This window comes from Ictalurus punctatus, chromosome 10, assembly GCF_001660625.3.
Source record: "Ictalurus punctatus breed USDA103 chromosome 10, Coco_2.0, whole genome shotgun sequence".
In the NCBI taxonomy this organism is placed as follows: domain Eukaryota; kingdom Metazoa; phylum Chordata; class Actinopteri; order Siluriformes; family Ictaluridae; genus Ictalurus; species Ictalurus punctatus.
The window spans coordinates 23725608-23734914 of record NC_030425.2 but is presented as its reverse complement, the minus strand read 5'-3'; the positions used below and the strand labels follow the sequence as shown (position 1 = coordinate 23734914).

Genomic DNA, 9307 nt, shown 5'->3' with positions numbered 1-9307 from the left:
ATATTTCAAGGTATCCTAGATATTGGCCTAGTGAAATGGGACCAGCCAGAATGCTGTTTATTTTCTTAATGTTTTAAGCTATTTATCTGAAATATATTGTTCTGGGGGACACTTGTCCTGTGTTTAAAAAAATATATTTACCGCGACGGTACATACATATTTGTAAATGTAATGACACCCCAGTCTTCCATTGACTTGCAGAAGGCTTTATAGGTTTCTTACCTTACCGCTTACTTTATAGGCTACATGAACGAATAATGTGCGTGAATTAGATTTTTTTTTTTTATTTAAAAAGTGTTTTATGAAAGTGAATGAACATCCATGAACTCTATTTTAATTATTTTTTTTGTAGGCAAATGCCTGAAACGTGAATTACATGACAGAGGCAGTGTCCCGCTGTGTATCTCAATGGAATAATTGTAGACTATGTGAAAAATAACTAAGCCAGGGGTTCTCAAACTTTGTGTAGCCACGTAGGGACTTCTTTTTAAAAGCAAAATAAATCCCACAGACCCACTCAGTACAGATTTTATGTACAATAAATAGTTTGCCTATTCATTAGAGCTGTAGAGCTTTGAGGTTTGGATTAAACCTAATTCATTCAGTTATTCACAGAAGAACTGAATAATAAGTGTAATAACTTTGGTAATGCTGGGTTGTGAGTTCTAAAATCACAGACCCCTGGAGGTCCCCGGACCCCACTTTAAGAACCGCTGGACTGAGCGTCATCGACAGCGACTAAAGTGTCCCCTTCAGGTCGCTGAGGATGTCATGCGTCCACATGGAGAGAGCTCCATCAGGAAGTCGCACTCCGTTTGCTTGAGGCTTTAATCCGCTACAGGGAACTCCTGTTGGCTGCTCGACCCACGTGGTTCCTGGTCCTGTATAAAAAGTTTCTGTCTAAAGCAGTACAATGTTGCGATCGCAAGGGGTTAACACGAGTGCATCGCCGTCTCCATGAAAGCGATGAAGAACTACTTGGACAGCGTAAACTGGAAGACGACACTTCAGACAAAGAAAGACAGGACCTAAAACGAAAGGCGGATGTCAAGCACACATCTATTGTGCTGTGGAAAAAAAAGTAGTGGCATATTTTTTAATTTACTTTCATTATGTATATTTTGAACTGACTCTGCAACTTTATCAGGCTATATACATGGGCTTTAATAGCAGTTGTTCACTCTGTAATATTGCTTCCATAATAATTTCTCCAGCCATGGCATGACGCTGACGTGCCACCGATGCCGAGACTTTATCCAGTAGGACCCTTGGAGACAATAAAGTCACCTTGTAGTAAGACAAAAACGTGATTTTTGTCAATCACTGATTTGACTGACGAAGAGCTGAAGATCTAAGACAATGATTCTTCCATGATTTCATCCAATTTCAATGCAGTCTGTAAATCATCGCATGGAAGATCTTAGTGCATCCTTACAGGAAGACTGGATGTTACAACTTGCTCTTGCGCTCTGAACATTCTCATTCGGGACGAGCCTGAACCATCTCTAAAACGAGCGATCACAAGTTCTGTTCATCCTCGAAGCGAAGACTCGTGACTCATCTTTCTGTGCTTTCTTTCCTTTTTTCTTTTCCCCCCTTCTTTGTTGCTCTTAAAGAATGAGAAATTTCCTTTTCAAGGTGCTTTGTCTCATAGCCTGCGTGCTGTCCGTGCGCTGCACGCCCGCGCCGGAAACCGAGGCGCACCCGACAGCGTCGCGCGATTCGTGCGCTTCGTGCGGTCTCGCGCAGCCTGCCGACTCGGGGAGGATGGACGCGGAGTTCGTGGAGGCGGTGAAGAGGCACATCCTGACCAGGCTGCAGATGAGGGACAGACCTAACATCACTCAGCCCATACCAAAGGCGGCCATGGTGACCGCGCTGCGAAAGCTGCACGCCGGGAAAGTGAGCGAGGACGGCAGGGTCGAGATCCCCGACGTGGACGGGCACGCGAGTCACGCCAATGACGTCGAGGAGGAAACGTCAGAAATCATCAGTTTTGCAGAGACAGGTGTGTGTTCACCTCAGCATCTGCACTATACGACAATACCTGTGCGCACATGCCATACGTGTGATTTATAAAGTATTTTTAATAACACCGGGGTCACTAATATAGTCCAAATTCAGGCTGCATTACTTGTGTTTCCTTTACTGTGGGATCAGTATGAACCAAACATTCCCATGGGTATGTGTTGGCACGAGGTATCTATAAACAGTGTGTGTGTGTGTGTGTGTGTGTGTGTGTGCGTGCGCGCGCGTGTGATATGCTTTTCCTGTCTCCCTCATCCACTGTGAACATCATGCTGCAGTGGAGCGTAGAGAATATTACACAGCAAAGACCACCGCAACCACTTAGGCGCTATCAAATCGCTAAGCTGGTCTTTGTGCACAGTAAAGCCTGGTTTAGCTTCAAGAAGCAATTTGTGTTTGTGCACAGATCTGTTGCCATGAATTTTGCATTGTTACACTCAAGTATCAGGTTGCCTAGACAAATGATTTTATTTCTGTAGGCTACACTTTCAGAAAGAAATAGTATTTGTAATTGTACCTTGGCTCGTTGCAGGGATGGTACGGGTATCGTTTCTACCATCTTTGACCTGAAAATGTGCATATAGCCTAGTGTTCCTTTAATAATGAAATAAGATACATAATTAGAGATACACTACATGCACCATAACATTTCTAGGTGAACATGCATACCAAAGGGTACAAAAGGTGTACTACCCTAGTAACAGAAAAGATACAATTGGGTACTATATATATAATGTATGTATGTAGGTATTGTGAATAGCATGTGAAAGCACGTACCACCTTCTATTAGAATGTTTTTAGTCATGACTCCATGCAAAGCATTTTATTACTTGAACCACCTGGGGTAAGATCAGATTAACACCAGAGCTAATTTATTACATAATTGATGACAGAAATTGCATATTACTGTGTGTAATTTCTTCACTGGTCTCTTATATGAAGTAAATATGATAACTGAATCATAGAATATCATATTGCAGTATATATGAAATTAGTGCTTCATTGCTGTCTATCATCATCTGGGGCCCTTGCTGTCTCCAAGTGATGCATGTGGGCCTTTTGCTCTTGGCCTGCTGTCTACAGTAATCCATGGCACAGCATCAAGATCCATGAACAGTTTGCCAAAAGGAAACTTGGTGACATTTTATGACAGGGAAAATATTAGTATCTGGCACCGTGGAACCATATTTAACCAGATTTCCTATAGGTACAAACTTAATGCACAGTCTTTCCCTGTGAGGGACCAAAATTCACCTCTGTCTTATTCTATATAACATTCAAGCAAAACAAGCAAACAAACAAACAAACAAACAAATAAATAAATAAAGATAAATGAAAATGTCCAGCTGATTTGAAATTCAGTTAACTGGACCCCATTTCCTTTATGCATAATGCTTAATTGCAGGTATTTAATAAGTAAGGAATACTTTTTAGGAGGCTGTAGATTTGGCTTCAGACTTCAATTTGTGAACTCTTTGGCATGTCAGCTTGGCTGCTCATGCATCTCATTAAAAATGCAGGGTTACCCAAGGACACAGGGATCTGTGGATTTTTCTTTAAGAATGGCTCGGTGCTGGAAATGCAGACTAACTGGGGCTCCTGTATTCCTCTTACATCTCAATTCTGTTTGAAATTACAAGTGAGAATGATTCATCCTGTCAATGTTGCATCCACTGCCGTGTGAAATGTCTTACTTTTAAATATAGTTGGGGGAAAGTGTGACTGAAATGTAATGCTATCTCACATTTGAACAACACTTGATTACATGACTCTGTCGGAAGTTTATGATTATTCTACCTATGACCCACTGTTCTAATATTTTCTCTGACCATTCAAACTATTAGTAAATGAAATTAGTAACTACCGTGCAACAGGGATTAACACACAACACTTCATGTGGCAAAATTGTCCTTCACTGGTGTCCAGGTGGTTGTGGCCGGTTGCGTACGGAGACGTTGAGTAATGACATGGCGATTACTTCTCCAAGCCGTGAGAGCTTGTGCAGGTGGAGGCATGCTGAGTGGTGTGTATTGTTGCTGCCACTGGGGCCCACCCAGGTATTGTCCTGCCCTCCATGTAGTGGCCAAGCTTAACTTCTCAGGCTTTTGACCTCGTAGATGTGTCTTTCTTCATTAATTCTCCAATTTGCATTTACTGACAGCTGTCTTTTGGACTTCGTACTATACGGTCCCTGCAGGCTGAAGATATATGATGAATTATTAAGGGTTAGTGTGCAGAAACTGGGAAGTTAGCGAGATTCTTTTGGCAGATGCAAGAGGTTGTGCCATGTTACAGAGTTCCTTGAAGTCTCAACTAGTCTGTTTGGTATAAAGCTTAATGCACTTTGTTATATGGCCTAGAGCTGTTTACCTACAGCAGGGTTAAAACTAGCCATAAAACTAGGACTTAGGGCTCCAGAAGTTACTCATATACTTCTTCTTTACTATTTCACTACATGCTTTGATGCATTTGCTTAAATGGTCAGATACTCTCTATACTCTCTATTATCTTATTATAGATAAATGACCTCTATCAAAGATTCAGTGAAAGCACACTGTGTTGCATTCCCTTGTACTTTTTGTGACAGCAGTTATGTACTTTATTACAAACACCAATGTACATACATGCACATAAAATAATATCTATTAATTAATTTATAATTTAAGTGTCATTTGAATAGTTACTTCTGATCTCGTTCTCCAACCACCTTTTCTAGCCATATACAGAATGTCTGGTTGGATTGCTTAACAATCCGACGATTATTGTGTCCTCTCTGAGGTGTCATCACGTCTTTCATTGCCAAGGCTTTGAACCTTCTAGCTATGCCCTAATAGGCTCATTCTCTTCATCCCCACCTTAACTCGTGGCCAACTGGGCTAGCGTAGCCCACGCTGTCATCAGACACACAAGCAAGCTCGGAGAATGTCGCTGTGGCCCCCTTCACCAAAAAGGAACTGCAGGAGTTCACACTTCTCCCGATTTTAATTGAGCTGCAGAATCAAAAGACTGTTACAGAGATGTTAATATGTTTGAATCGGATAAAGACAGAATGCTAGGAAGTTCATGCGGGTCAGATTTAGTGAGTGAGGAAGGAGAGGCAGAGTGAACAGAGAGAGAAAGAGGGAGACGTGGCAGAGGAACGGATTCTGACAACTCCTCCCACCCACATTGTCGTTTAATGTGAAACACTAACACCATTTGATCGCTTTAAGTTGAAGTGTTCCCAGTTAGGGAGCCCATTCATGGCAATGTGAGCAATCTACTGCCCTCTCAGCATGTTAATGTCCTCAGCCTTCTGTCCAGGCCTGGCTATTATAGTGACACAGCCTCAGGTTTTCAACTGAAAAACTTTTACACAGTGTGTGCACCTGCTGTTTCAGCTATGTTTGATGACCCTTCAATGACCTAACCTTTCATCTTTTCTTCCCCGTCTCATAGACGATTTGCTGTCTTCAAAGTCCAGTCTTTTCTTCATCATCTCCAATGAAGGCAACCAGAACCTCTATGTGTCTCAGGCAAACCTGTGGCTGTACTTTAAACTTCTGCCTAGTGTGTTTGAGAAGGGCACTCGAAGGAAGGTCATGATTAAAGTGTACTATCAGGAACCAGGCCTGGGTAGCAAGTGGAACTTGGTGGAGAAGCGCGTGGAGCTGAAACGCAGCGGCTGGCACACGTTTCCTCTTACTGATGCTGTACAACTAGTGTTCTCCAAAGGTACACGAAGGCAGAACCTGGATGTTCGGTGTGAAGGCTGCGATGAGGCAGGTGTTCGGCCTGTATTGGTGAACACAGGTGATGAGTCGCATCGGCCATTCTTGGTGGTGCAGGCACGTGTAACAGACAGCAAGCACCGCATCCGCAAGCGCGGCCTGGAGTGTGATGGTACCAGTGGCCTGTGCTGTCGTCAGCAGTTCTACATTGACTTCCGCCTCATCGGGTGGAACGACTGGATCATTGCGCCATCAGGCTACTTTGGCAACTACTGTGAGGGAAACTGCCCGGCATACATGGCTGGCGTTCCAGGGTCAGCGTCATCATTTCACACCGCTGTAGTAAACCAGTACCGCATGAGGGGGATGAGTCCAGGCTCCATGAACTCCTGCTGTATCCCCACCAAACTCAGCACCATGTCCATGCTGTACTTTGATGATGAGTATAACATCGTCAAGCGCGATGTACCCAACATGATCGTAGAGGAGTGTGGATGCGCTTGAGCGGCGATTTTTTAAAGACTCGTAACTCTGTAAACGTTCATTGATGGAACGAATTATTGTAAAATGATATTTATGAACAGCTGGGTAAACAGTCACCTTGATATCCACACCACACACCCATGCATGCACAACTCTTTTGTACATATATTTATGTTGGTTAATATCTTCCTGCTAGACTCATTTATATGTGATAGTCTTATTCTAAGAGCACAGGTTTGTACAGTAGGTGTTGACGTCAAAGGGATGAGAAAGTTTTATTACAGGTTATTGCTGTTTCTTTGCTTCTCTCCTCTAAAATGGCTGTGTTGGGAAATTGAGATGAGAGGAGCCTTAGGAAAGGGTCTTTCTCGCAGAATTTCTCAACTATGCCTCTTTCACTGTATACAAAAGCACTGAGCAACTCCCCATTTACTCCTTTCAACAGCAGCACTTCGCTTAACCACTCCATTGGAAAACACGACAACCTATCCATTTAAGAGTCTCCATCAAGCAGTATTCATCTGTCAGACTTTGTCAAACAACTGGCCCATATTGTCTAAGACATGCTGTATTCTCAAGTACTCATGTTAGTGGGTCTTACTACAGCAGGACATGAATAGGCATTTTTTTTCATTACCTAGTACAAGGGCTTTTTATATAGCAGAAGACATGAATGTAGTTTTCTGTGACGCTTCAGTCCTGTCTAGAATCCCTGCCTGTCTGTAACAGTGCTGTTTGCAGAAGAAAAAACACTTCCAAAAGTAGTTAAAAAGAACTGTAGTATATTACATTTCTTTTCTCAAGTTGCCATTTCTCAGTTGGCTAGGGGTGCATCACACTTGCAAAAAAGATAAAATAAATTTAAAAAAATCCTAAATGCACATTTTATAGCACTTGCTAATTGAAATGCCTTTAAAGGGTACCAAGTGGCACACCTGTGCTCGCTCACAATCCTTTTTCAAATAAGTGCCACATGAACTATGCAATGTATAGTACTGGCCCACTTCAGACAAACTAGCTAGTAGGTGTATACTTTCTTTCAATACTTGAAATGTCTTTCGCTTCCTTCTCTGAATGAATGGTTATGTTGTTTGCACTGAAAAAGTTGCATTATGAGTAAAATAAAATTAAATAAAACTTGCCATTGAAATAAAAGTTATTTTTATAGACGTAAAATAAATTCTGTTAAAATGTATTATACGGAATCGTGGAACCAAAGAGGCCAAGATTTTTCTTTAGCTATTATAAGATGGCAAGACCATCACATTGTTATGTAATAAACATTTTTTTGTTTTGATCATGTAAAAGGCCTAAACACTGTATCAGGGTACCATATTATGGATTCCATGTTCAGCTCAATACTCTTTCTTTCTTATTTTGTACAGTAGGTAAATGGAATATTTCATATTTTTTCATCAACTTTAATATTTCTGGGTTTCTATTTAATACTTCTAGTTCCTTTTGCAGAATCATTTAGAATCAAATACGTGCCACCTCTGTACAGCGTATGTAAGATAAAGAATGCTTTTAAATATTTTGTTCTTTGTAACGATTATAAATAAATTCCTTATTCTGCATTCATATGTGTCACTGTATTCCCTCAAAAACTATAGTGCCCTTCACTAATATTGGCACTCTTGGTAAATATGAGCAAATAAGGCTGTGAAATATTGTCTTTATTGTTTAATCTTTCAATCTTTTGTTAAAATAATTCACAAAAATACTCTGCTCTCATGGATAAACAATTGCAAACACAACATAGGTTTATAAAAAAAAATTTTTTGTTAAAATATAGGTGTGCAGCAATTATTACCACCCCTGTGAATTCATATGAGAAAAAAAAAAATGATATTTAATTTTTTTTTAGTACACCTTCGTGCCTAGGAACAGGAAATTGTTCAACTATGACTTCCTGTTTCACAGGAGTATAAATATGAGGTAACACATAGACCAAATTCCCTTAGTCATTCATAACAATGGGTAAAACCAAGTAATATAGCTGTGATGTGTGGCAAAATGTTGTTGAGCTTCACAAAATGGGAAGTGGCTATGAGAAAATAGCAAAATCATTGAAATGCCCATTTCCACCATCAGGGCAATACTTAAGAAGTTCCAGTCAACTAGAAATGTTATGAATCAACCTGGAATTGGACACGTGTCTATACTGTCTCAACGCACTATGAAGAGGATGGTTAGAGTGTCCAAAAATCTCCAAGGATCACAGCTGGAGAATTGCAGAAGTTAGTTGCATCTTGGGGTCAGAAAGTCTCGAAAACTACAATGAAACAATGAAACCAAAATAGAGCTTTTTGGCACTTAACACCAGAGGTGCTTTTGGCGCACATAGAGAGGTAGCCATATGCAAAAAGTAACTCATGCCCATGGTTAAATATGGTGGCGGTTCTTTAATGTTTTTGGGTCTGTTTGCCTTTGCCAGGAAGCTTAAAAAGGGCCGTGGTTGGATCTTCCAGCAGGACAATGATCCAAAACATACATCAAAATCAACACAAAAATGGTTTACTGACCACAAAATCAAGCTTCTGCCATGGCCATCCCAGTCTCCTGACTTGAAACCCATAGAAAATCTGTGGAGTGAACGGAAGAGGAGAGGACACCAGCATGGACCTCGAAATATGAAGGATCTGGAGAGATTCTGTATGGAAGAATGGTCTCAGATCCCTTGTCATGTATCCTCCAACCTCATAAGGCATTATAGGAGAAGACTCAAAGCTGTTATCTTGGCAAAGGGAGGCAGCACAAAGTATTGACTAAAAGGGTGCAATAATTGTTGCACGCCTATATTTAACAAAGATTGTTTTTGGATAAACCTGTGTTTTATTTCCAATTGTCTGATATCCATGAGAGCAGAGTATTGTTGTGAACAAAAGATGAAAATGTTAAACAAAAAGACACTTTTTCACAGCCTTTTTGCTCGTATTTACCAAGGGTGGCAATATTAGCAGAGGGCACTGTAGCTTAGCAATGCATTGTTCTAAAAACTGAAAATAATTACTTATAATAAACTTATTTTACAACACAATCATACACCAATAATGGATTGTGTTAATCATTTATTGCTCATCGAA

The 9307-nt window shown here is 40.8% G+C and overlaps 1 protein-coding gene across 1 annotated transcript; it reads left to right on the top strand.

Annotated features, from left to right (window-relative positions):
• The first annotated feature begins 572 nt into the window (after nucleotides 1-572).
• On the top strand, nucleotides 573-7798 carry LOC108270543 (inhibin beta B chain). Its single transcript, XM_017477353.3, has 2 exons — nucleotides 573-2008; nucleotides 5467-7798. The coding sequence occupies exons 1-2, from the start codon at nucleotides 1618-1620 to the stop codon at nucleotides 6240-6242; spliced, it is 1167 nt and encodes a 388-aa protein (XP_017332842.1). The 5' UTR covers nucleotides 573-1617; the 3' UTR covers nucleotides 6243-7798.
• Nucleotides 7799-9307: the final 1509 nt, after the last annotated feature.